We start from the raw sequence: 27102 nt of genomic DNA on the forward strand, positions 1-27102 counted from the left end.
TTTTCCCTTAGTGCTCCTTTTAATGATTTTATTAGTATGGTCACAAGTTTGATGTCTACAGTACATTGATAATGTAGCTAGATACAAACATCTTAAATAAGTAAATCACATAAGTGTGTCAAGTTTTAAAATGTCTACTCCGAGTGATCATGCATTTCCCATGCATTTGCATCTGCACCCCCAAATTACACAATACAATCTGTGCTTATCTTCACTGGGTCTTGAAGTGTGCCTCTCCTAAGTCAGGGCAGGAGTGTTGTGCCTTTTTGCAGGCCCAGACTTTGAAGAGCATCAATTGTGAACTCAGGCGTTCCATGGAGCATAGTGGCTACACTGGGTTTTGCTTTGGTTCAGGTGAAAACCCAGTTACGACTGACTGTTGCTTATGTGAGCCACCTGACCCCCAAGGGCTTGGGCTTATTGATGTCCCTGCGTGAGGCCCACAGACAGTTTCTGTAACTGTGTTTCCTCCCTGCAGGGGAAGTCTAGAATTCAGGTGTGCAGTCTTCCAACATGCTGTCAGTGATATAGCTGGAACCAAGATGAGATTCATAATAACTTTTTTCATCAAAAGTATTAACAGTCCAAGCAACAACCTGAATGCCTTTAGCTGACCACTTCTTCACGTAGTCCCTGGAGAAAGAGGAAAAATCCACCATTAGAATAACGCCAGCTGTCCCAGAAATCCCTAATGGTCTCTGAGTATGACACTCACTGAGGACGAACAGAACCCAGGAGGAGCCTCTTAACCGGCCTCGGCACTGCAGCCAGACTGTTCCAAGCCCAGCACAAGTGCCTCCCCCACACTGCCGCAGCTCTGAACACTTCAGCCGCCTCCTAGAAACAATCCCTTGCTGCCACGTGCCCCTACTGGAGGCTGTAAGCAGTGGCCTAGCCCCATCTGTTTCTTTGGCCTCATCTTACGCCACATGCCCTTTTTCTTTTCTGTGCTGTATTCTTTTCTGTGTGCAAACTGATTTCTCGTGCAATTCCTTGCAAGAAACAGGCTCTTTCTTGCTACAACACTTTGGTACATGTTTCCCCCTCTGACTTGGATCTTGACCCCTACCCTCAATTCCCTTCAGATCTTAGCTTAGTTGTTTAGTTGTTACTTCCGTGGGGATGTTTTCCCTGATTCCTTTACTAGGAGAAATTAAACAGTACACACGCACTCTTCTCTCCTATATAGCATTTATCTTAGCTGTAACTTAATATTTATTGGATCGCTTTTTGATTAGCATCCCTCTCTTCCTCTTGACCATAAACTCCATGAGGGCAGGCCATAGCTTCCTTTTTTTCACCATGGCCATCATCAGCTTCTTAATACAGAACCTTGTAATACCATAGGCATACACCAAATATCTACTGAACTGAATGCATGCATGCCTGAAATAACATAAAACTTAAAATCTATAACCACCTGAAATACATAGCCATAAAATTGCCAAAACAGATTCAGAGAATGCTAACAGTTTAGGGAATGTAAAGTTTCTCAGAAGCAATGGAGTGGAGCCTGCAGGAAAGCTAGGAGAGATGAGGCCAGCGCCCACAAGACGTCTTTCCTGGATCCTGTGTTGGTTTTTAAAGGAAGCCAATCACAAGGAAATACAATTTCTCTGTTTCTGTAGTCATATTTTGACACTATTTCTTTAAAATGCACTAAAAAACAAGAATAATTGATCAGTATCTTTTGGAGACAGTGAAAGAGGCCTGAACTCTTCCCACCTAAGCAGCTAATGGCATTCTAAATTAATAAAGGCATGGCCGGCTCTGTGGGTGGGAACCAATGCAGGTGTCCACTGTTAATCCTCCTTTTCCAAGAAGAACATTCAGGAAATGTGTCAGGAGAAGATAAAATCTTCCAACTTACGGGGATATAAAATCCTTTTGTGCGAGGAAAGCTGAAACTCCACACAGGTACCACAAGATATTATGCATACTCCAATCGAGCAAAATGTCCAATGCCACAAACATGGACTGTTTCCAGAAAGTATCAAAGCGTGGTTTCCCATCTCCTGTGCGGCTAAGGCTCCAAGGTCTATGAATTAAAGCTGTTACTACATTCTGATCTGTTTGTCTCATCTGAAAGGAAATTTGGAAAAAGAAAGCCATAATCACATCTTGACTCTAATACCTCTCATTTGCTCTTTAGATTTAGCCAATGTACTCATTCTGAACAAGGAGGTCACGGGTGGTATGCTGCCCCCATGTCTACTAAATACTCTAGCATACATCCTTTGAGAAAATAACGTGTTAGGTGTAAAGATGTAAATATACAGTATAAACAAGAACACTTCCTCCACAATCCTAAAAGAACTGCAATCCTATCTTTAAAATGAGAACATTATAATTTCAGGGTCAAATTTTAACAAAGTCACAAAGAGTAACTTTTAATTGGATATGGATTTAAATTATGGCTAGAGATAATTAGAATGCAATTAGGATGAAACCATGACCATTTCAAGATAGGCTGGTTAGCTTTTGATCCTTTTTAGAGAAAATGGCTAAAAAAAGGTGTGGGGGTGGGGAAATGGGCTGAGAGCAGTGAGAAGAGAGAAGTGGGGGCAGGATGAAGACAAAGCAATGGAGAGATGGGGATGCAGATGGGATTCTTTCAATCTGTGCTCTATGCTGCTCTGGAAAATGTATCACACATTTTAAAGGTCTGTGGTTAAGGAAGTTTGGGAAACGCTGATTCAAAAGCCCCATTACACTATTCATCTCAATGACACTTTATTTCTCAGTAGGCTCCACCCTTACTGTAAAATTTTGCTATGTTGGCCATTGCTGAGGAACCAACTCATTGTTTTGGAAACTGGTGAACAAAAGGCAAAATTAAGCATTTATTTGCTATTAAATCATAGATGAGAGTTCCTTTCTACAGAAGAATTCTACCTAGCTAATGTGCTTAGTTGCTCAGCCGTGTCTGACTCTTTGCAACCCCATGGACTGTATGTAGCCCGCCAGGCTCCTCTGTCCATGGGGATTCTCCAGGCAAGAATACTGAAGTGGGTTACCATGCCCTCCTCCAGGGGATCTTCACAATCCAGGGATTGAACCCAGGTCTTCCGCATTGCAGGCACCACCAGGGAAGCCCATGAATACTGGAGTGGGTAGTCTATCCATTCTCCAGGGAATCTTGGGGGAACTGGGGTCTCCTGCATTGCAGGCAGATTCTTTACCAGCTGAGCTAACAGGGAAGCCCCTAATCTAGATAATACATGAAGAATAAATGACAAACTTAAAATATTGATATTTTACAACTGCTAGTAAATTGCCACAACTGGCCACTGGCATCAACAGCAGCTGCTGACAACACAAGTCAGAAAGACATTATGTACCTCGTGATGGAAAAAGACCCTCATTTAAGAAATTACCTTGCCAAGAATAATTAAACCTAATCTGATTTATAGCTGTCACCACCAACCTATAGGAAATATACAGAGAAACAATGTGTTCAATTGTATCATGGCATAATTAGCAAAATCCAGACTTTGGTAAATAAACTTTACAAAACAGTCTGGTTTCTTCAATAAATATATCACAAGGTGGGGGGGGGGACAAAATTTATAGGTTTTAAGATTTAAATTCTAACATGAAGTTCTTATTTGGGTCCTGATTCAAATGAATAATTTGTAAAAAAAAAAAAAAAAAAAAAAACCCAAACCAAAAACTATGGTATTTGTGAGACAAATGAAAGTTTATACATTGGATATTTGATTGTCTTAAGGACTTCCTGTTAATGGTTTTAGATGGGATAATGATAATTGTGATTATGTTTTTTAAAGATACTTAATGCAATTTTTATGGATGAAATGTCTGGAATCTGCTTCCAAATAACACTGGAGATAAATGGGATTATGGATGAAACAAGGATTATTGTTAAAGTTAGGAGGGCTTGCTCTACTATCTACATATTTCAAATTAAGGCATATTTAAAATTGTCTAAGTAAGACTTATTTTTTAAAAAGGTCTATTCTGCTGTTACTTAGTAAGATGCAGAGATTATATAATTCTTTCTGTTCTGAGAATGCTTACCAAAGTAACCTGAATGAGTTATAAACATAAAAGGAGGAGCTAAAAAGGAATCAAGGTACTTTAAAACGGGGTCCAAGTACCCTCCCCTTCCCAAACTTTTGTTAATTTAAAAGAGGGGTCTCTTTAATTGATTCAGTTCAGTTTAATAGGCATCTATCTTATGCTTATTTAGTCCATTGCTATTATCACCACCAACTAACATAATATTACAGACAACAAAAACCCAGAATTTTACCTTATAGATAACTTCTGGCAAGAAAGAGCAGACGATACTATTATTGTATAGTTTAGGAAATTCCATATATACTTTTTTTAGAGCATCAGTAGCCTGTAAAACAGAGAGATTCATGTATTTAAAATCTATTAAAATGTAGTCCCAGACAGTAACTACTGTATTATTAAGTACAACTCTATTAACTACATCAGAAGTGTACTAATATATGGGGATGTTCAAAGGAGTATTGGTAGGCTGCATTATCCACTAGGATGCATTTTAAACTCATACCAGCAGATGAGTAAGCAGCTGGGGTACTGCTGCTTTACTATTTTGCTGAGAGGCTCACCTCCTTCTGTCATACTTTGGAAAAATATGGCAGACTACAGGCCAGTGGAGGTTGCAAGCAAAATTTTAAAGTCTTCTCCTTATATCCCAGTTTAGCCACTAGGAAAGGTCCTTTTATCCCTACAACTCTATCAGTCTTTGCCTTTCCTAGCTCAAGCAGGAGTCAACCAGTCTGGGAAATAGAAAGGATAGATTTTCTCAGTCCAGAGAGAGAGGAAATGTCACCCATCACCAACATGGAGGGGGAAGCAATGGGATGGGAAGAAACTGGGGAGAGCTGGAAGTCTCCCAACTCTTCCCAGGAGGAGCAGAAGTTTCATTTTGTAGCAGTTCAGCTACTAAATGCAAAGAAATGACACAATTAAGATACTGGCATTGTGTAACCTTTATTGAATTAAGAGGTCTGGCCATGGAACAACAGTAGCAGCTAACAACAGAGGTGTCCAGATGTTAACTGGACTGTAACGTTGTTACATCATAATTCTTGAAGTACCCCTAAGTTTTGGAAAATCACATTTAACCTACAACCAAATATAAGCAATGAAATGCAATACAAAAAATAAGAAAGAAATTATTCATGTCATGCTTCCCTTCACTAATATCACAAAGTATGAGCTAGAAAGCTGAAGTCATTTTCAACCAACACACACTGTGTGTGATGTTTCCTCCAGATTCTTTATCGAATTCTCACAATGACCTCACACGGTCATTCCTTATGTTGCCCCCTCTTCGCCCACAAGGAAGCCGAGCCTGGTCAAGGTCAGTACCACACTGCGTCAGTGACAGTCCAGTCGTGGCCTCCAGCGCCTGAGAGCTCGCTGCTATGCTGCATCTCCAACTTGCCGCTGGCACCTGTTTCTTTATATTCCCACCTTGGTGGACTAGCTCACTATGTTCGCTCCAAAGCTGCCCAAACCATCTGTGAATGCCCAACCAGAAGGCTCAAACAGCAATACCCGGATTAAAAAACAAAATTTCTCCTCCTCCCTCACCCCTCCTTATTCTAAGAAAATAAGCAAGAAGGTCAGTACATTGTGGGTGAAACGTAGGGCCTATCAGGGATTCCAAACGTGGGCCGTATCATCAATAAAACCTAAGGTGCCTATTGAAAATACATGTCCCCCTCCCCCCTCCAAAAAACAAACCATATTCCTTGAGCCCACGACTTGAGCCACTTTTAGGGTTTAATCTCTGAATGGGGTGGCCTAGGAATTTGTATTTTCAATATGTATTCCTGGTGATTCTGATGCAGACTGACCGAAAAAGCTAGATATAGAGAACCATCAGTTTACCAGAATAATAAATTAACCAGAGCACCCTTCTCCTCTTTGCTCAAAAATGGGAGTTTATTGTACTTAAGTTAGAGGTTCATATTTCAGGTTTTAACAATTGTTTTCAATTTTAAATAAAAATTTTTTTCAACACTTTTTATTTTTAATAAAAGTTTGTATCATTAGAACTCTCCAGGATTTCACAGGCAAGGATAATGGAGTGGGTTGCCATTTCCTTCTCCAGGGGATCTTCCTGACCCAGTGATCAAACCTGTGTCTCCTGCTTTGGCAGGTGGATTCTTTATCACTGAGCCACCTGGGAAGCCCCTAGCTGGTCATCAGTTCAGTTCACTCACTCAGTCGTGTCTGACTCTTTGCGACCTCATGGATCACAGCACGCCAGGCTTCCCTGTCCATCACCAACTCCCGGAGTTTACTCAAACTCATGTCCATCAAGTCGGTGATGCCATCCAGCCATCTCATCCTCTGTCGTTTCCTTCTCCTCCTGCCCCCAATCCCTCCCAGCATCAGGGTCTTTTCCAATGAGTCAACTCTTCGCATGAGGTGGCCAAAGTATTGGAGTTTCAGCTTCAGCATCAGTCCTTCCAATGATCATAATTCTGACTGGGGGAAAATACCCCAGTTGTATAAATACAGAAAAATGTATCTGTACTTGGAAAGTTAAGAGAACAAACATAATATGAACTGTATTTTCCCATTGATTTCCATTGCAATAATGTGTTTTTATGTATAAAAGTATATGTTAAAAAACTATATGTAAGGGGGACTTGTCTGGTGGTCCAGAGGTTAAGACTGCCTGTCAATGCAGGGGACATAGTCCACCATCTTCCCTGGTCCAGGAAGATCCCACAGGCTACTGAGCAACTAAACCTGTGCACCTCGAACCTGAGCTCTGCAACAAGAGAAGGCACTGCAGTGAGAAGTCCGAGTATCGCAATGAAGGGCAGCTCCCGCTCACTGCAACTAGAGAAGGCCTGTACACAGTAACGAAGACTCAGTACAGCCCATTAAAAAAAAGAAGAAAAAAAAACTATACATAAGGGACGTAAATCATACAAAAGGGGCAAATATTTGTAGAAGGTAAATATCCTCTTAGCTATCAGAAGCTTTAAATACAGGAACTTTCTTTAAATTCAGTCCACAGCTCTCTACCTAAGACTCTTATCAGGCAGATCCAACCGGTCTCGTGTTCAACTTCTGAAGTCCTTTTTATGAGGTTACTAGAGTGGTTTATTCAAGAAGTGCCTCTTTACTGTTTATTTAATATCTTTCGTGAATGTTTTATCCAAGTAAGAGAAACCTGACTCTTCTATTTCATGCTAGTTGTTGAATATTAGGAATTAAACAGTTCCATCAAAGTTTAAAAGGTTACAAGATTCCATACTTTACTGCTTCCTTGAAGATGAGGATTTTTGCTTTGTAAACTTCCATTATGCAAATATAATTTGTAAAAATAATTTAAGAAGAAAATATAAATAAGAAAATATACAATTAATTTTGAAATAGCCTAGCAAATAAAGAGGTATTTTCAAAAGAGAAGCCTATGGAATAAACCGTACCTTAGATGCATGGCCTTTGACATCAAAGAAGATTGTGAGGTTATGGTTTAGGCACTCTGCAACGGCTTCTCTTAGGGTAGGGATCTTTTCATTAGGGAAATCATTCCTACAAGAGAGGGAAAGGAATAGAACAATGTAGGAAAAAAGAAAAGATAAAAATTAAATGAAACAGACATCTGACAAATGTCTCCCAACCAAAGGAAGAGTGTTTTCACCAACTTCCTTTCTCCAACCATCCCAAAGTCCAAGGACAATTTACTATATCTTCTTAAACCAAATTAAAGATATTCTAGGCCAAAGATCAGCAATAATAAAAATCATTTACTTTTTAGGCATTCACTGGATTTGTAATGAGTAACTTTAAAAGGCAAAGTATATGCTATCTTTGGAGAACTCAGAGACTTAATTTTAAGATTGGGACTTCCCCAATAGAGTCTTATGTAGGAGAAATCCCTAGCAATACATATACATCTGTTAACTGTACTGTTGTACATTTAAGTGCAACTTTAAAAAATAATTTTCTAATACATAAATTTTTAAAAAAGAAAAGGAAAGTTAAGTGCCGGACACACAAGAAAGCAGCTTTTCTCACATAATGAAATTTCAGTCTACATGATGTAACGTATACTAATTCAACCACATTATTCCAGCATTAAGATCTTGGTTTTAAAAAAGATAAAGATAACTTATATAAGCATTTTGCTTTAAGTGTTGACTTTGAACTTTATATCTTAATAGCTACATCACTGTAATAAGAACACCAGCCTTTCCCTCCCCTTTGGCAGAGCAATGAAGTAACTGTAATTAGCAGAGAGCCATTTCAGCAGCCTTGACTCGGACTTTCAAATGTTATCAATATCTTTTTTAAAGTATGACTTCCAAAAAAAAAAAAAAGTATGACTTCCTTTGGCTGACTTTTTATTTCAGTTCCAAGGAAAAGAAAGTCCAAGTCATCTTGTGGGGAGGACTATAACTTAATCACTGGGTCAAATAAATTGATCAGAGAACTGATATAACATGAATTACAGCAAGAACACATTTTTCAGTATTACAAAGACAAGAGGAAAGGAATTTAAATAGTCACATTACAAAGTATATTATCCAGTATACCAATACCAAGGTTTTTTATAGCTGTTAATGGTGGGATGGGCATGGGTTCTGTGGTCATACACGTTTGAGAAACACTAAATTAAAGGTAAGAATTGATTGACAGGGATACACTGACAGATGTATCCCTAAGGGAAACATCTAAAGTATACAGTGTCTGATCTTATTTGATCATAGAACTGTTTTCTTCTGGAACATCTTACAGAACTAGCTCTGACATACATACATACACACACACACACACATATATACAAATTTATGACAGTACAAGTTAATTGCCACGTTAGAGTACTGTCTTGAGAATAATTCTGAATCAAATCTGGCCTCAGTGGGAAAAGATGAAAAACATCTTATTTCTGTTGTCCCTGGCATGTGCTTGTTACCTGGGAAACCTGTATACAGTAAAAAACAAAACAGAACAGAACAACTCTCCTGGAGCAGAATTAGAAGGTGAAAGATGCGTTTAGGCGACAACACACCACTTACCTTAATCTGTGATTTGCTGCAGCATTAAGCTTCCTAATTTGTTCAAATGTCAAATCACACAACCGACCGGTGCCATCAGTCGTCCTATCTACTGTGTTGTCGTGCATTAAGACAGGAATCCCGTCAGAAGTAAACTCCAGGTCGAGTTCCACGCCTGCTGCTCCATTCTTAGCTGCCTTAACAAAAACACCGATGATTTTACTGTCAACTGGCCACAGATGTCAGTTTGCAATCTAAGCACTCAAGATGACCATCAGGGCTGGCTGAGCAGACTGTTTCTTTTACTGATTCTCTTCCCTTCCTATACCAAATAGCAACCAAACCTGTTTCTTTCTTTCATGGATGTTAAAGGAAAACAACAGAATGGGAAAGACTAGAGATCTCTTCAAGAAAATCAGAGATACCAAGGGAATATTTCATGCAAAGATGGGCTCGATAAAGGACAGAAATGGTATGGACCTAACAGAAGCAGAAGATATTAAGACGTGGCAAGAATACACAGAAGAACTGTACAAAAAAGATCATCATGACCCAGATAATCATGATGGTGTGATCACTCACCTAGAGCCAGACATCCTGGAATGTGAAGTCAAGTGGGCCTTAGAAAGCATCACTACGAATAAAGCTAGTGGAGGTGATGGAATTCCAGTTGAGCTATTTCATATCCTAAAAGATGATGCAGTGAAAGTGCTGCACTCAATATGCAAGCAAATTTGGAAAACTCAGCAGTGGCCACAGGACTGGAAAAGGTCAGTTTTCATTCCAATCCCACAGAAAGGCAATCCCAAAGAATACTCAAACTACTGCACAATTGCACTCATTTCACATGCTAGTAAAGTAATGCTCAAAATTCTCCAAGCCAGGCTTCAGCAATACGTGAACCATGAACTTCCAGATGCTCAGGCTGATTTTAGAAAAGACAGAGGAACCAGAGATCAAACAGCCAACATCCGCTGGATCATCGAAAAAGCAAGAGAGTTCCAGAAAAATGTCTATTTCTGCTTTATTGATTATGCCAAAGCCTTTGACTGTGTGGATCACAATAAACTGTGGAAAATTCTGAAAGAGATGGGAATACCAGACCAACTGACCTGCCTCTTGAGAAATCTATATGCAGGTCAGGAAGAAACAGAACTGGACATGGAACAGACTGGTTCCAAATAGGAAAAGGAGTATGTCAAGGCTGTATATTTTCACCCTGCTTATTTAACTTATATGCAGAGTACATCATGAGAAACGCTGGGCTGGAAGAAGCACAGCTGGAACCAAGATTGCTGGGAGAAATATCAATAACCTTGGATATGCAGATGACACCACCCTAATGGCAGAAAGCGAAGAGGAACTAAAGAGCTTCTTGATGAAAGTCAAAGGGGAGAGTGAAAAATCCGGCTTAAAACTCAGTATTAAAAAAACTAAGATCATGGCATCTGCTCCCATCACTTCGTGGCAAATAGATGGGGAAACAGTGAAAACAGTCCCAGACTTCATTTTTGGGGGGGCTCCAAAATCACTGCAGATGGTGACTGCAGCCATGAAATTAAAAGACGATTATTCCTTGGAGGGAAAGTAATGACCAACCTAGATAGCATATTAAAAAGCAGAGACATTACTTTGCCAACAAAGGTCCATCTAGTCAAAGCTATGGTTTTTCCAGTGGTCATGTATGGATGTGAGAGTTGGACTGTGAAGAAAGCTGAGCGCCAAAGAATTGATGCTTTTGAACTGTGGTGTTGGAGAAGACTCTTGAGAGTCCCTTGGACTGCAAGGAGATCCAACCAGACCCTCCTAAAGGAGCTCAGTCCTGGGTGTTCATTGGAAGGACTGATGCTGAAGCTGAAACTCCAATACTCTGGCCACCTCATGCGAAGAGTTGACTCATTGGGAAAGACCCTGATGCTGGGAGGGATTGGGGGCAGGAGAAGGGGACGACAGAGGATGAGATGGCTGGATGGCATCACTGACTTGATGGACATGAGTTTGAGTAAACTCCGGGAGTTGGTTATGGACAGGGAGGCCTGGTGTGCTGCGATTCATGGGGTCGCAAAGAGTCGGACACGGCTGAGTGACTCAACTGAACTGAACCTTACTTCAATACAAGTAAGGTTAGGTGGTGCTAGTGGTAAAGAACCTGCCTGCCAAGGCAGGAGACTTAAAAGACCAGTTCTCTGGGTCAGGAAGATCCCCTGTAGGAAGGCATGGCAACCCATTCCAGTATTCTTGGCTAAAGGCTCTCAAGGACAGAGAAGCCTGGCAGGCTACAGTCCATAGGGTCACAGAGTCGGACATGACTAAATGATTTAGTACGGCACAGCACAAGGTTAAAAACATCAATGTAAGTAATTCCATAAAAACTTTGACTTCCCCACTTTTCTCATACTCAAGACTGGCAAATGGAGAGACTTTTGGAATTTGTTTTCTCTGGTTGCTTTAACTATATGGGCCATTAATGGCTTACAAATACTTAGTCAAATTTCACTGTTTACCCACACTCTCTGGTATAGACTTTCTGATGATCCCTCTGCGTTTGTTGATTAGTCGGCTACTGCAATAACTGGATGAGTCAGGTTTCTGTTGGTTTAACTCCATCCTCTAGAGCAGAAACACCAAGCCTGCCTCAAGGAGACACTACATTTGTTAATGTGAGCAGCACTGGCTGTTGGCCAACAAGCTGGTAAGCCCAATAAGGCACAGAAGGATTTATCTAAAAATAGAACATGAACATAAAGTTTGAGGGCCACGCTCCTTTGAGACACATGTCCGACATTTGCTTCCTTAGCTTCTTTGAGACAATGAAGATATGAAATGTTCATTATGATAAAAGACCTTAAAGTTAAAATAAATTTTTGTAATTATGCAAAAACAAGAAATAATTTTTAATTAAGCAAAAAAGACTTACTGGATATTAACATTTTGCCATATTTGCTTCAACCTCTTGCTGCCCTAAAACAATAATATGTATTATTTTCAGTCACTATTCTAACTGTTTTTAATATATTAACTCATTTGATCATCACAACCCTTTAGGAGGTACTATTAATATGTTATTTAATTTATACACAGAGTATATCATGTGCAGTGCTGGGTTGGATGAAGAACAAACAGGAATCAAGACTGCCGGGAGAAATATCAATAACCTCAGATATGCAGCAGAGAAGGCAATGGCACCCCACTCTAGTACTCTTGCCTGGAAAATCCCATGGACGGAGGAGCCTGGTAGGCTGCAGTTCATGGGGTCGCTAAGGGTAGGACACAACTGAGTGACTTCACTTTCATTTTTCACTTTTGTGCACTGGAGAAGGAAATGGCAACCCACTCCAGTATTCTTGCCTAGAGAGTCCCAGGGACGGGGGAGCCTGGTGGGCTGCCATCTAAGGGGTCGAACAGAGTCGGACACGACTGAAGTGACTTAGCAGCAGTAGCAGATATGCAGACGACACCACCCTTACAGCGTTAACTGAAGAGGAACTAAAGAACCTCTTCATGAAAGTGAAAGAGCAGAGTGAAAAAGCTGGCTTAAAACTCAACATTCAAGAAATTAAGATCATGGCATCCAGTCCCATCACTTCATGGCAAATAGATGGGGACACAGTGGAAACAGTGACAGACTTTATTTTCTTGGGCTTCAAAATCACTGCAGATGGTGACTGCAGCCATGAAATTAAAAGATGCTTGCTCCTTGGTAGAAAAGCTATGACGAACATAGACAGCATATTAAAAAGCAGAGACATTATTATGCTGACAAAAGTCTGTATAGTCAAAGCTATGTTTTTTCCAGTAGTCATGTATGGATATGAGAGTTGGACCATTAAGAAAGCTAAGCGCTGAAGAAGTGATGCTTTTGAGCTGCGGTGTTGGAAAAGACTCTTGAGAGTCCCTTGGACTGCAAGGAGATCCACCCAGTCCATCCTAAAGGAGATCAACCCTGAATATTCACTGGAAGAATTGATGCTGAAGCTGAAACTCCAATACTTTAGCCACCTGATGCAAAGAACTGACTCACTGGAAAAGACTCTGATGCTGGGAAAGACTGAAGGCAGGAGGAGAAGGGGACAACAGAGGATTAGATGGTTGGAGAGCATCACCGACTTGGTCGACATGAGTTTGCGCAAGCTCTGGGAATTGCTGATGGACAAGGAAGTCTGGCATGCTGCAATCCGTGGGGTTGCAAAGAGTTGGACATGACTGAGTGACTGAACTGATTAACAGGCTCATTTTCAGATGAGGAAAACTGACAGAGATTAAGAAACTTGTTCTGCATTACACAAACAAGGATGTGGTACAGGCTGCACTTTCTTTCTTTTAAAAAAATATTTATTTATTTGACTCCACCAGGTCTTAGGTGCGACACGTGGAATCTTCATCTTCACTGTGGCAATGTTAACTCTTAGCTGTGAGGCATGTGGGATCTAGTTTCCTGACCAAGGGTCGAACCTGAGCCCCTTGAATTGGGAGCATGGAGTCTTAACCACTGGACTACCAGTGAAGTCCTGAGGCTACACTCTTAACCACATGATCTTACTATCACACTACAGATACAGCTAGATACAGCCAAATCCCTACCCTTTTCTTCTCCAAAGGTAACTGCCATGTGGATGTGCATTATTTCCATATCAATCCCTTATAGGTCTTTATATATTTACTACATACTTAAGTATCAATAAAAATATACGACACTGCAGTAGTGCATAGTAGACATTCAATAAATATTAACTATTGTTATTATGCTCTTTTTAATGACTTTAACTGTAGTACAGTCAAATTTATTATGTCCTTTATAGGTGGGGATTTGTCTATTTTACTTAAATCCTTTCTTAACCTCACTAGTAAAGATAAATAACTATTTCGTGTTAAGCTTCAAACGTTGATTTTCACATATATTACTAAGATTTCCCACTCTAAAAATTCCAATCCCAACACTAACTGGCTATGTCATCTAATTACTTATATTACTCTGGACTCATTTTTATGATGATGTTTTTCTAAGGATCTTAAGAGTTGTTGTGAGAATTTAGAAATAATGCATGTAAATAACCAAGCTTGGTGCCTGGCTCAGAGACAACACTCAATATAAGCTATTATTACTAGAAAAACACTTATGCCTTAGCGAAAGTCATTATTTAAGATGTAATGCTTACATCTACACTAATTAAAGGTACATCTTTTTATAAGAGTAAAAGTGTACCTTTTCTAAGTTAAAAATATTAATTATGCACTGGTAAATCAACACTGGTTATATATTTTATAACATAAAACAAGATCACATTTCCAGTATTCACAGTGCAGCTCTCTCACTGTAACACAAATGTTAACCTCATTCTTTGAGGCTAGTAATTAGGTTCAATTGTACTTTTATTCATTACGGCCATCTTTATTTGGGTACCACACAAAAAATAATAATGGTGGGAGAATAGGACAGTGTAGTATAGTAACAGATAAATAACCATATAATACAAATTCTTGTATTTTAGCAATAACAATTAGTAATAGAATAGTATAGCACAGCAGAGTAATAGAAATCAGATCAATGTTGCCTAAGGGCAGAGGCAGGAGTAGAGGGTGACTCCAAAGAGAACACATACGAACATTCTAGGGTGACGGAAATGAAGTGGTGGCTAGCCAGGTATATGTTTATCAAAACTCATCAAAGTGTATACCGAAATATACCTTTAATTGTATGTAAATTATACTTCGACAAAACTGATTTTAAAGTATCTGGTTTAATAAAGTCATTGTATCTATTTATTGACCATGCTATGCGGCTTGTGGGAGCTTAGTTCTCCAATCTCTTGCGTTGGAAGCCTGGAGTCTTAACCACTGGACTGTCAGGGAAGTTCCAAAGTCATTATATTCATATGGCTTTTGAGATACTATTCACATACCACAGAATTAATCCATTTGAAGTATACAATTCAATTTTTTTAAAGCACATTTGCAATTGTGCAATCATCACAATGAATTTCCAAACTTCTTCATCACCCCCCCTAAAAAAATCCCATACCCATTAGCAGTCAGTCCCTACTTCCCTCTCTGACCCTCCTAGCCCCTGGCAACTACTAATCTGTTTCTCTCTCTGTGGCTTTGCCTATTCTAGACGTTTTCTAAAAACAGAATTACATAATAGGCAATCTTGTGTGACTAGGTTCTTTTACTTAGCATACTGTTTTCAAGGTTCATTCATGTTATGCATATATGAGGACTTTATTCCTTTTCCCTGCTAAATAATATTCCAGTGTGGATATAGCACATTTTATTTACCCTTTCATCAGCGGATGGACATTTCTGTTGTTTCCATTTTTTTGCTATTATGAACAATACTGTGAACATTCTTTTTTTGGGAACATTCTTGTACGATGCACATTTTTACATGGTGCATGTTTTCAATTCCTTTGAATATATACCTAGGAGTGGAACTGCTGGTTCATATGGTAATTCTATGCTTAACCTTTTGAGGAACTGCCAGACTAGCTTCCCATCATCAGTGTATGAAGGTTTCAATATCTCCACAATCTTGTCAATACTTCTTGTCTTTTTGCTTATACCTGTCCTAGTGGGTATGACAGGGAAAGGTACACCCAACTGAATGCAGAGTTCCAGAAAACTGCAAGGAGAGACAAGAAGGCATTCTTCCAAGAACAATGCAAAGAAATACAGGAAAACAACAGAAGGGGAAAGACCAGAGATTTCTTCAAGAAAACTGGAAAAATCAAAGGAATGTTTCATCCAAAGATGGGCACAATAAAGGACAGAGTAAAGACCTAATAGAAGCAGAAGAGATCAAGAAGAAATGGAAAGAATACACAGAACTATACAAAAAAGATCGAATGACCCAGATAACCACGATGGTGTGGTCACTCACCCAGAGCCAGACATCCTGGAACATGAAGTCAAATGGGCCCGAGGAAGCACTGCTGCCAATAAAGCTAGTGGAGGTGATGGGATTCCAGCAGAGCTATTTAAATCCTAAAAGATGGGAGCAGCACCTGCGCAGCACTGAGCAACTTTAAGATGTCATGGCACCCCCAGTACCGGAGCTCCAAGTTCCGCCACATCTTTGGCAAACCAGCCAGCAAGAACTGCTACAACCCTGTGCCCATCACCCACAGCGTCCCAGACAAGCATTTCTGTGCTGTGAACCCCCACTTCATTGCAGTCGTGACTGAGTGTACCGGTGAGGGTGCGTTCCTCGTCATCCCCTTGCACCGGACGGGAAAGCTGGACCCCCACTACCTGAAGGTCTGCGGGCACAGAGGGAATGTCTTAGATGTCAGATGGAACCGTTTCAATGATTGCGAGCTTGCCTCCTGCTCTGAAGATGCCATGATTAAAATCTGGGACATCCCCAAGTAGCTGCTGACCAAGAACCTCACAGCCTTCAGGAAGGAGCTGGTGGGCCACGCCCGCAGAGTGGGCCTGGTGGAGTGGCGCTGCCAACATCCTCTTCAGCTCCGGCTACGACTACAGGGTGATGATCTGGAACCTGGATTCAAAGGAGTCTGTAATCATGAGCCCCGTGAAGACAATTAACTGTCACCAAGACGTGATCCTCTCCATGTCCTTCAACACTAACAGCAGCCTGCTGGCCAGTGCCTGTAAAGACTGCAAGATTCGGGTTCTGGACTCCCGAGCAGGGGCCATCCTTCAGGAAGCCAATAGAAAGGCACCGGGCCAACAAAGCACTGTTTCTGGGGAACCTGCAGAAGCTGCTGCCCACAGGCACATCCCGAGGGAGCAACCGGCAGATGGCCCTAGGGGACTAGGACTGCCTCTCTGTGTCTGTCACAGAGGTGGACCTCGACGGCCCCTCGGGCGTGCTGCTTCCCTTCCACGATGCAGACACCAACATGCTCTCCGTGGTGGGGAAGGGAGACAGGAACATCCACTACTATGAGATCAGTGCCAACAAACCACGCCTGAACTACCCGTTGGAACACCGCTCCTATAATCCACAGCAGGGGGTCGAGGTCATGCCAAAGAGAGGTCCTGATGTGTCCTTCTGAGAGATCTTCCGTTTCTACAAGCTGATCACAACCAAAAGCCTCATCGCCCCCGGATCCATGATTGTACCCCAGCAGTCAGGATCCTACCAAGAGGATATCTACCTGCCCATGGCCAGTGCCCAGCCCTCTCTGACAGCCCAGGTGCCAAGCCACGGAGCCTGCAGCCTCTGCCCTCAAAGAGACCCCTCTCCGTCCCCACGGTTCCCACCTCGTCTCTTCAACCAGGCAGAAAGGCTGGTTGCAGAGGATGGCCGGAGGCCATTCTCCCTGCTAGAGGAGAAGGCGCCAAGGTGGGTGGCAGAACACAGACTGGAGAAGAAAACCTGGCTCACAGATAGCTCTGACATCTTCGAATGCCCCCCACCAAAGGCAGAGAACGAGCTGCTGCAGACGTTCTACTGGCTTCAAGACGAGACCCAAAGGCTCTGGTGACGCAGGACAAGGTCCAGGCTGAACAGCTGGAACTGGAGATCAGACACTTGTGGATGAGCTCACAGAGGCTCTGAGCAGAGTCCTCTGCCCTCCTCACCCTCAGGGACAGCAATCGGCTCCAGGGGGAGGTCCAGAACCAAACCACAGGTCCTCTGAGAACACCCACTGTTTCTATTTTTTTTTTTTTACTAGAAATGAAACTCTTGGTCACTGAAAGATTCCAGTGGGATCTGCTGCTGACTTTCCATTTGCCTTCTTGAAACAATGGTGTCTGAACTGACTCTTTTTAGATGATACCTTGCCTTCGGCTGACTTGTTTTGAATGGTCCAGGATAATTTCTCAAGGAAAACAATACTGTAGAAAGTTAGAGCTGGAAGGACCTAGGAGGTGAAGCTGCCTCTGGTTTTCAAGCTGTGGTTCATAGCAAGGCGGGGTGGGGAAGGTTAAGCCAGGAGGGTTGTTTTGTAATATTGGCTTCTATGGAATACATAATTCTGCTACTAAAAATTAGAAGTTTGCAAAGCAAATAATAAAAAATCCTAAAAGATGATGCTATTAAAGTGCTGCACTCAATATGTCAGCAAATTTGGAAAACCCAGTAGTGGCCACAGGACTGGAAAAGGTCAGTTTTCAATACAATTCCAAAGAAAGGCAATGCCAAAGAATGTTCAAATTACCCTACAATTGCACTCATTTCACATGTTAGCAAGATTATGCTCAAAATCCTTCAAGCTGGGCTTCAGCAATATGTGAACAGAGGACTTCCAGATATACACCCTGGATTTAGAAAACGCAGAGGAACCAGAGATCAAGTTGCCGACATCCGCTGGGTCATAGAAAAAGCAAGGGAATTCCAAAAACACATCTACTTCTGCTTTACTGACTACACTCACGCCTTTGACTATGTGGATCACAACAAACTGGAAAATTCTTGAAGAGACGGGAATACCAGACCACCTTACCTGCGCCCTGAGAAATCGGTATGCAGGTCAGGAAGCAACAGTTAGAACTGGACATGGAACAACAGACTGGTTCCAAATAGGAAAAGCAGTACGTCAAGGCTGTATATTGTCACCCTGCTTATTTAACTTATATGCAGAGCACATCATGAGAAATGCTGGGCTGGATGAAGCACAAGCTGGAACCAAGATTGCTGGGAGAAATATCAATAACCTTGGATATGCAGATGACACCACCCTAATGGCAGAAAGCGAAGAGGAACTAAAGAGCTTCTTGATGAAAGTCAAAGGGGAGAGTGAAAAATCCGGCTTAAAACTCAGTATTAAAAAAACTAAGATCATGGCATCTGGTCCCATCACTTCATGACAAATAGAAGGGGAAAAGGTGGAATCAGTGACACATTTCCTCTTCTTGAGCTCTAAAATCACTGCGGATGGTGACTGCAGACAGGAAGTTAGAATACGATTGCTTCTTGGCAAGAAAGCTATGACAGACCCAGACAGTGTGTTAAAAAGCAAAGATATCACTTTGCCAACAAAGGTTCGTATAGTCAAGGCTATGGTCTTTCCAGTAGTCATGTACGGATGCGAGAGCTGGGTCATAAAGAAAGCAGAGCACCGAAGAACTGATGCTTTCAGACTGTGGTGTTGGAGAAGACACTTGAGAGTCCCTTGGACAGCAAGGAGATCAAACCAGTTGATCTTAAAGGAAATCAACCCTGAATACTCACTGAAGGAGATACTGAAGCTGAAACTCCAGTATTTTGGTCATTGGATGCAAACAGCTGACTCACTGAAAAAGACCCTGATGCTGGCAAAGATCGAAGGCAGAAGGAAAAAAGGGCAACAGAGGATGAGATGCTTGGATGGCATCACCGATTCAATGGCCATCAACTTAGGCAAACTCCAGATGGTGAGGGACAGAGAAGCCTGGTGTGCTGCAGTCCATAGGGTCACAAAGAGTTGGACACGACTTGGCGACTGAACAACAAAGGGTGCGTGAAGTAGTATTTCACTGTGGTTTTGATTTGCATTTTTCTGATGGCTGACAGTGATGATTATCTTTTCTGATGGGCTACTTGTACACCACAATTCTTCCAACAAACATCAATATTTATCGAGTGCCTGCTATGTGTCAGTCACTGTTCTAAGTAGTGAAGAGACTGGTAAGCAATGAAGAAAAGGAACATGGATTTTACATTTTAGTGGGGAGAAAGAGATTATGAACATGTTACATATACAATGGTAGTGATGAAAGTTTGAAAAAGAAAATGGAGGGTATATATGCAAAACAGAAAAAGAGACACAGATGTATAGAACAGACTTGTGGACTCTGTGGGAGAAGGCAAGGGTGGGATGTTTCAAGAGAACAGCATCAAAACATGTATATTATCTAGGGTGAAACAGATCACCAGCCCAGGTTGGATGCATGAGACAAGTGCTCGGACCTGGTGCACTGGGAAGAGCCAAAGGGATCGGGTCGAGAGGGAGGTGGGAGGGGGGATCGGGATGGGGAACACATGTAAATCCATGGCTGATTCATGTCAATGTATGGCAAAAACCACTACAATATTGTAAAGTAATTAGCCTCCAACTAATAAAAATAAATGAAAAAAAAAAAAGAGAGAAAATGAAGGGTAATGTGAAAGTTAAGGCAGGTAGGAGACAAGGCAATCAGGGAAGGCCTGTTTAAGAATATGGTATCTGAGAACAAGACAGAAAGCCCAGAGGTAAACCCACACACCTACAGACATCTTATCTTTGAGAAACGAGGCGAGAACATGCAATGGGGCAGAGACAGTCTCTTCAGTAAGTGGTGCTGGGAAAACCAGACAGCCACATGCAAAAGAATGAAACTAGATAAATCAAAATGGATTAAAGACCTAAAGGTATGATCAGAAACCATAAAACTCACAGGCAAAACATCCCATGACATAAATAACAGCAGTATCTTCTATGACCCACCTTCTACAGTAATGGAAATAACAAAAATAAACAGGTGGGACCTAGTTAAACTTAAAAGCTTTACACAGCAAAGGGAACTATAAACAAGGTGAAAAGACAATCCTCAGAATGAGAAAAAAATAATAGCAAATGAAACAACTGACAAAGGATTAATTTCCAAAATAGACAAGCAGCTCATGCAACTCAATACCAGAAAAACAAACAACCCAATCAAAGATGGGCAAAGGACCTAAACAGACATTTCTCCAGAGAAGACGTACTGCTGGCAATTAAACACATGAAAAGATGCTGAACATCACTCATTATTAGATAAATGCAAATCAAAAGTACAATGAGATATCACCTCCCTTCAGGGAAGGCCATTATCAAAAAAATCTACAAACAATAAATGCTGGAGGGGGTGTGGAGATAAGGGAACTCTCTTGCACTATTGGTGGGAAATGTAAACTGATACAGCCAAAATGGAAGACAGTATGGAGATTCCATAAAAAACTAGGAATAAAGCTACTATATGACCCAATAATCCCACTACTGGGCCTATACCCTGAGAAAACCATAACTGAAAAAAAAAACACAGATACCCCAAAGTTCACTGCAGTACTATTTACTAGGAGTACTAGGACACAGAAGCAACCTAGATGTCCACTGACAGATGAATGGATAAAGCAGCTGTGGTAGATATATACAACGGACTACTACTCAGGCATAAAAGGAATGATCTCAGTCAGTGCTAATGAGATGGATGAACCTAAAGCCTATTTTACAGGATGAATCTGTTATAGAAACTGTGGTGGTGGAAAGAGACGAGCAGCACTTGGAGATGCAGAACAGCAGGGTTTATTCAGCACCAGTGCGGGCTCAGCGGAGTCACCTCCAGACACCCCCACCCACCCTGCTCTCCCCAACCCCGGGCTCCGCCCCAGGCAGAAGCAATGGGCAAGCAAGATTACAGAAGCAGAGGTGGTGAGCAAAAGCTGTTTAAGCAAGATAACAGGCAGAAGGCAGAAAGTTGTTATTCTCGATGGGGGTTGGTATTCCAGTTGAGGGTTCCCACCTCAAACCAAGTCAGAAAGAGAAAAGCAAATATCATATATTAATACATGTATGTGGAAACTAGAAAAATGGTACAGATGAACCTATGGGCAGCAATGGAGACGCAGACATAGAGAAGGGACTTACGGATACTCTGGGTGCTGGGGGGAAGGAAGAGGGTGGGATGAATGGAGAGAGTAGCATGGAAATATATATACTACCATATGTAAAATAGATAGCCGGCGGGAATTTAGCCGGCGGGAATTTGCTATATGACTTAGGGAATGCCAACCAGGGCTGTGTGACAACCTAGAGGGGTGGGATGGGATGGGAGGTGGAAGGGATGTTCAACAGGGAGGGGACATGTGTGCACCTACGGCTGATTCACGTTGATGCATGGCAGAAACTCACACAATATTGTAAAGCAATTATCCTTCAATTAAAAATAGATAAATTAAGAAAAAAAAGAATATGACATCTGAGCTGAGACTTTAGTGATAAAAGGGAGTCAACAATACAAAGATCCAGGAGAAAAGTTTTCTAAGTAAAAGAAATAGCCAGTGTGATACAGACGCCACAAAGTACCAACTGCCCACAGGGATCTATCCCTTTTCTTCTTCCCTGCTGGTGGAGAGCTCCTTTGCCTGTGTTCAGTTTTCTCCTGTGCCCTAAGCGGACTATTACCAATCCCTCCTTGGGTGTGTGCATGCATGCGGGAGACAGAAAGACTGACAGGGAGTGACTGACTTCTGGAAAGACTTCTGGAAGAGGGAGTGGAGTCTTTTCTTGAGGTCAGATGCTGATACATAAGAATATGAGGCCTGGGGTTGCAATGGTCACCTGGCAACTATCAATACAATGAGGGCTGGCAATATAGTACAAATATGCTACAGGTGGCAGAGCAGACAGAGCTAGAAACCGAGTCCTCCACAGTCACAAATCGCACAGCTGAATAAACCATCCGAGAAGTTACCTCTCCCAGACGTACCCCTTGTGGAACAAAGTCCGCTTATTGTTTGAAATATTTGAAGTTAGATTTTCTATTGCATGAAGCTAAAAGCATCATTAACAAACACCCAAGGTAGTTTAACCAAAGAGAGCAGGGGCTTTGAGAAAGGTCCCAAATAGAAAGTTATTTTGATTTTACCTAAGTGCAATAGAAAAACAACTGGAGGGTTTTCAAAATTGGCAGGATTTAATCTGAATTATACCTTTAAAGCTGCAGTCTGGTCCCTCTGTGGAGAGTGAACTGCAGGTTTAATTTCATGCTTCAGTCACTGGTTGTAATTGTGAATCTTTCTGGAATGCATTCATCTCACCTCTCTCAAGTTTCTCCTTCTCGAGCTATTCTATAACCTACCAGAAATTCTACCACTGTCAAAATGTCTTCCATTAATTTTTACATAATGGAATGTTCAATATAAATTATGAGCTGCAAACAAGCACAGGGAGCAAAAAACAAACTCTGAAGGGAATAAACTACATGCTTCTTTTTGAAGTCCAGAGGGATGTCTTCTGCAGCTAAATTCTGTCGCGGCTAAACAGTTCACTGACAATGACCTCGAGCTAAATGACACCTCATTTCCTCTTAAAACCAGGAATCAGCTTGGAAGGATGTTATTGAATCATAATTACATAAAGACATGTTCAACCTAAACACATAAAGTATGAATGGAATTTAGCTATAATTCCCTTGCGACGTAACAGGATATGACACTCTATCCATGTATGTGTATTTTGCATACACATATCTCCACATTTAATATGGTTTCTATTTAGTTGACATCCTGGCCAAACCACGACATCCATTGGTAAATACTTACGAATACCGTCTGTGCTCAACTAACACTGAGTTATACTTTAAGGCATGGACATGAACTTGGGCAAACTCCGGGAGATAGTGAGGGACAGGGAAGCCTGGTGTGCTATAGTCCATGGGGTTGTGAAGAGTCAGCTATGACTTGGAGACTGAACAAAAACATACTTTAAGGCAACTTACATAAAGGTAAGTTGAAATGAAAGCCAGTAACAATTAATGTTTTTTTTAATAGTAATTATTCCTTTTCATGACAATTTTATCTCCTGTTATGTTTCTTCATCCAACCTTTCAGTTTGTTTAGAATGAGAAATACATTCTTCACTATCTTTAGTCTTATTTTTAAAACTGATTTCAATTGGAGAATAATTACTTTACAATATTGTGATGGATTTTGCCATACATCAGCATGAACTGGCCACAGGTACACACGTGTCCCCTCCCTGCTGAACGCCCCTCCCACCTCACTCCCCACCTCATCCTTCCAGGTTGTTAGAGCTCTGGCTTTGGGTTCCCTGCATCATACATCAACTTCCCACTGGCTTTTTATTTCACATATGGCAATGTATATGTTGCAATGCTATTTTCTCAAATCATCCACCTTCTCCCAAAAGTCTGTCCTTTTTTTTTTTTTTGCTTGTTTTTTTATTGTTATTTTGTTCCTCATGTTTTTAGAATTATTTTTAAGCAGAATGCTAGAAGAGCTGCTCTGTCTCCCTTCTGTCACAAAGAACTAAAGGGAAAGAAGCATAAAAGACATAACTTGGTTTATAAAGTTAGATGCCCTTCACCAAATTAAAACTGCCTTCTGACCCTCTTCGTTCTTCAGACTTAAAACTTTTTACCTTTACTTTGTCTTTAGATTCTTGGCCCAAAGAGCTAACATTTGTGGAAGTCTTATCTTGGGCCGAGCACTTTATGTAGACTACTTTACTGAATCACAACTGATTAGGCGGATATTAACATTAGTCCCACTTTACCAATGAGGAAACTAAGGTCAGAGCTAGGATCAGAGTGAGGCAAGGTATGCTATGCTTGCTACATCCTACCCGTGACTCTGACTGGGACACAGAGCACTTAAGTAACTTGCTCACCACACAAAACTGTCTGTCCCCTAGCTGGACAAAGAGAGGTAAGTCCAACCTGACCTCAACATCCTGGAACATGAATATTCTAATCTACAACAAAGAGCACTGGGGCTTAGAATCAGAAGGTGATACCGCGCAGGGCCCTGCAAAGCTCGTGGGCACAAAGACTTATCTGTGTCCCCTCACTTTTTGTATTATAGGAAATAGCTTTCAGCCAGTCTCCATGACCTTCCCTGAGTTCCAAAGGGCAGAGTCAAGCAGTTGTTAATCAGGGAAGGGAGTGGATGTGAGACCAGGGAGAAACAGTCAAGAGCAGTCTTGGGGCAAGGTCCTGTTTCCCTATCAACAGATAAACACAGCAATATCTTTGAGTTATTTTACAGGTACTAAAACTCCCTCCAGGTGGGAGAATTTATGATTAACGATGGTATGCTGCCCAGAAGCATGTAGATCCCAGACCAGTTGGACCTGAAGGTTGAAGATGTTGACTCCCACTTAGCTCACCACCAACCCATCAGAAGAATGTCCATGAGCTGATCATGCCCTCTTTGAACAATTACTATAAAACTCGTTGTCTTCCCGAGTGGGGACACATGGTTTTGAGGGCATTAGCCCAGTGTGGCCCCCTTTCCTTGGCAAAGCAATAAAGCTATCTTTTTCTACTTCACCCAAAACTCTGTCTCTGAGATTTGACTTGGCACCGGTGTACAGAGAAGTTGAGCTCACAGAATCAAACGCTGAATTTGAGAAAGAGCTGTGTGTGTTTGAGCCAGTATTCCTACCGACTCAACGTTAAAGTGTTTCAGAGAAATGAGAGGATCAGATATATTTTCACAGATGCAACAGTGCCCAGACAACTGGAAAGCTCTCTTACTAAGCAAGCTATCATTATGATGAAGTCTGGAGACTGCCAAGAGAGCCTTGTGAAAAGGGGAGGCAGAAATCATCAGGAGTCCTGCGGCCAGGGTTGTCTGACCATGGGGATCCTAATAAGGAGAGGATCTGGATACTTTGGAGGGCAAATAAAGACAGCCCCTGTGAAAGTGATCCACTTAGAATATGTAAGCTAACCACTGACCAAGACTCTCCTTAACCAGGCCAGATTTCCTGCTTCATTCACACACCAACCTTTGTTTAGCCCCTTGAAGTCAGGCCATATACTATTCTGTTACCTAAGGATCCCAACATCATTCCCACCTCAGAACCTTTGCACTTGCTGTTTCCATTTCCTGGAGCACTCTCCCCCTAGACTAATGGGTGGCTCTTCATAATTACAGTTTCAGTTCAAAGGTCACTTTCCAACAGGATTTCTGTCTACAGTAGCATGACTTCTTCCTCTAGTCATTCCTTATTGCGTTAGCCTACTTCTTCATTGCACTCATTGCTCTCTTAAAAGTACCTCACTTATGTACTTACTTGTTTAAGGCCTGTCTCCCCTACTCCAACGACAAGCTCTGTGAAAGCAGGGACCCCTTCTGTCTTGGTCATGACTATCCTCAGTACCGGGCATATAGCAAATACACAGGTATTTGCAGTGTTCCATAAATACTTGGAAGTCAGGAGATTTTCCGGAATTCAGACGGATTGATGGTCACTTCAGTGTATTCTTTGTGGACGAACGGGGAATGGCAAGGCCATCATGAAAAGGCTGGGGAACCTTTGGAAAGGCAGGCAAAAGTCCAAGCTCCCAAGAGGGGCACAGGGGCGGGAGGGGTGCGGGACTCACCTGCCGAATGGCCGCCAGCGTGTTCTCGGGAGCGTCGTGGCTGCCTCCGCGGTGGGCGATGGCGGAAACGCGGTCCCGGGGCTTGAGCACCTGCATAGCCCTGCGGGAGGGCACCGGCTCAAAGCTGAAGAGGCGCAACAGGAGGTAGAGGCTGCCAGTGAAGAGGCAGGCATTGAAGGGACTGCGCGTCAGCAGCAGCAGCACCAGCAGCAGGAAGGAGAAGGGGCCCATGAGGCCCCCCTGATCCTCCCACAGCCACATGCCGGCGCCCGCACCGGCACGGATGGGAGGCCCGGACCCGCCGGGCTCCCAGGACAGGACACCGAGAAGCTAGGACGAGAGCCCAAAACGCTGGCTGCAGCCAGCACCCTTTGAGGGGACCAGCGCCGCACAATGGCGGCAGCCGCTACTTCCGGAGAAGGAGTCCGAGGCCCAGCCAATCAGGGCCGAGGATCTCCAGAGCTCGGGGCGGAGCCGCTGCCAAGGCAACGGAGGCGGGCTCAGGCTCCCGGCTGGCATTCCAAAGTGGCTTTGGGTTAATCTGCAGTCCGGACTTTTATCAAGGCTTTCAAACACTAGAAAGAAGGGGAGGGATATAAGAGCAGTCTTAAGGTCGTAAGACTAGAAAAGACCTTAATGACTCCATTTTGCCATCAAGAGACCTGCCCAGGGTTCCTTTGAAGGGGCACGACGCTTAGACTATTTATTAGTTTAAGGTATGCAAACACTGGGGCTTCCCTTGTGACTCAGCTCGTAAAGAATCCGCCTGCAATGCGGGAGACCTGGGTTCCATCCCTGAGTTGGGAAGATCCCCTGGAGAAGGGAAAGGCTACCCACTCTGGCCTTGGAGAATTCCATGGACTGCATAGTCCATGGGGTCGCAAAGAGCCAGACACGACTGAATGACTTTCACTTCACTTCATGCAAACACCAGTCCAGATGCTCAGGGCAACAGCAAGTGAACAGGACCGACAGAGTCCTTGCTCTCATGGTGCTTACATTCTCGTGGGGGAAAATAATAGTGTTAGAGTGTACAGCTAAC

At 42.2% G+C, this 27102-nt stretch overlaps 1 protein-coding gene and 1 pseudogene across 2 annotated transcripts; one reads left to right on the top strand and one right to left on the bottom strand.

Annotated features, from left to right (window-relative positions):
• On the bottom strand, nucleotides 1-26476 carry GDE1 (glycerophosphodiester phosphodiesterase 1). Of its 2 annotated transcripts, none has more exons than XM_020910927.2 (6): nucleotides 26061-26476; nucleotides 9045-9220; nucleotides 7452-7557; nucleotides 4274-4366; nucleotides 1871-2082; nucleotides 1-633 (listed from the first exon to the last, which is right to left on the bottom strand). In XM_020910927.2, the coding sequence occupies exons 1-6, from the start codon at nucleotides 26319-26321 to the stop codon at nucleotides 486-488; spliced, it is 996 nt and encodes a 331-aa protein (XP_020766586.1). In that variant the 5' UTR covers nucleotides 26322-26476; the 3' UTR covers nucleotides 1-485. The 2 variants fall into 2 exon arrangements, with proteins under 2 accessions (XP_020766586.1, XP_020766587.1); XM_020910928.2 differs by having other exon boundaries at nucleotides 9045-9216; nucleotides 26061-26144.
• LOC110148765 (coronin-2A pseudogene) lies at nucleotides 16050-17547 on the top strand (annotated as a pseudogene).
• Nucleotides 26477-27102: the final 626 nt, after the last annotated feature.

Source organism: Odocoileus virginianus, chromosome 33, assembly GCF_023699985.2.
Source record: "Odocoileus virginianus isolate 20LAN1187 ecotype Illinois chromosome 33, Ovbor_1.2, whole genome shotgun sequence".
NCBI lineage: Eukaryota > Metazoa > Chordata > Mammalia > Artiodactyla > Cervidae > Odocoileus > Odocoileus virginianus.